The sequence below is a fragment of the Etheostoma cragini genome, unplaced genomic scaffold, assembly GCF_013103735.1.
Source record: "Etheostoma cragini isolate CJK2018 unplaced genomic scaffold, CSU_Ecrag_1.0 ScbMSFa_3118, whole genome shotgun sequence".
In the NCBI taxonomy this organism is placed as follows: Eukaryota; Metazoa; Chordata; class Actinopteri; order Perciformes; family Percidae; genus Etheostoma; species Etheostoma cragini.
In genome coordinates, this window is record NW_023267353.1 from 1 (window position 1) to 1450 (window position 1450).

The window sequence follows — 1450 nt, forward strand, 5'->3', positions numbered from 1 at the left end:
GCAACACGAGGGCAACACGAGGGCAACACGAGGGCAACACGAGGGCAACACGAGGGCAACACGAGGGCAACACGAGGGGAACACGAGGGCAACACGAGGGGAACACGAGGGCAACACGAGGGCAACAGGAGGGTTAAAAAAAGTCTTAAAAACACAGACGTTGGGTTTGATTTCTAAGGAACATGCTGAGATATTTCTTACCAAAGAGGAGCAGAACTTTAACGGCAGCTTCTTTATTACCTAACATAACGAGCGAGCGTTTGTACCTGAGCTGCTGGTGTTCTCGTCCTTCTTGTCGTCGTTGTCTCTGTCGTCGTCCTTGTCTTCGTCGTTGTCTTCGTCGTTGTCTTCGTCTTTGTCGTTGTCTCTGTCGTCGTCTTTGCTGCCCTCGCGGTCGCTGTCCGTGTCTTTGGTTTCCGAGGAAACGGACGGCGTGCCGGGTCGGCTGTTGCTGTTCGGCACTCGTCCGCGGCGGCGGCCCACCGGGCGCTTGGAGGGCGTCTTGGCCCGCTCGTCGACCACGCCCACGGGGTACTCGCTCACCACCCCGTCCTGGGTAACCACAGCAACACAACAGTCACACACTGAGGGGGATATAGCAAATATCTTACCAGGTTATCCTTCAGTTGAAGATATAGAAAAAGTAGGATTGGGCGTCGAAAACCTGGTCCAACAAAAATTATAATTACGGTCGTCAATGGGCAAGTTTTGGTTTCCGTAGCGACCGCTGTAGTTCCAGGCGCTTGTTGTGTTGCAACCATGGAACACAGTCAGCGGCGTTTTAAAGTTTAAAGGCTTTATTTTACATATAAAACTCCCCATAAAACTGTAAAATCACCATTTAATTAAAATGACATTTAGCCCAAACCTAACGAGCTATTTTTTTCCATTTTTGTTTGACGGAAGGGAAGATAGTGAAGACAGAAAGACAGTAAGCAGAACAACAATGCTATGATATTTAATGAATGAATGAATTACAGTTGACTCACCTGCACCAGGTACATGTAGCACGCGATGCCGCAGGGTTTGGTGTCCACCTGGTTCTCCAGGTTCTTGCGCTTGTAGGTGTTTGGAGTTGCATGGAAAGCTAAAAGATGAAATAGAAGAGACGTGGGTTGAAAGTCTGACGTGAACACTAAAACAAAAAAAGAGATGCAAGTGTGGGTTTGAGAGTGAATGTTAAAACGAGTGAGTGTGAAAGAGTGAGTTAGTTTGAGAGTGAGTGTGTGAGAGTGAGAGAGTGTGTGTGTGTGTGTGAGAGAGAGAGAGTGAATGAGAGAGAGAGTGAGTGTGTGTTTTTGAATGTGTGAGTGAGAGTGTGTGTGTTTGTTTGAGAGAGAGTGAGTGAGTGAGTGAGTGTTTGAGAGAGAGAGAGTGTGAGTGAGTGTGAGATAGAGTGTGTGTGTTTGAGAGAGTAAGAGTGTGTGTGTGTATGTGAGTGAGTAAGAGA

The 1450-nt window shown here is 47.7% G+C and overlaps 1 protein-coding gene across 1 annotated transcript; it reads right to left on the reverse strand.

The window, feature by feature from the left end:
- Positions 1–245: 245 nt before the first annotated feature.
- On the reverse strand, positions 246–1135 carry LOC117940726 (histone-lysine N-methyltransferase EZH2-like; the record flags this gene model as incomplete). Its single annotated transcript, XM_034865903.1, has 2 exons — positions 246–552; positions 990–1135. Coding segments are annotated over 2 exons (453 nt in total), but the record flags the coding sequence as incomplete, so codon positions are not given.
- Between the last annotated feature and the right edge of the window lie 315 nt (positions 1136–1450).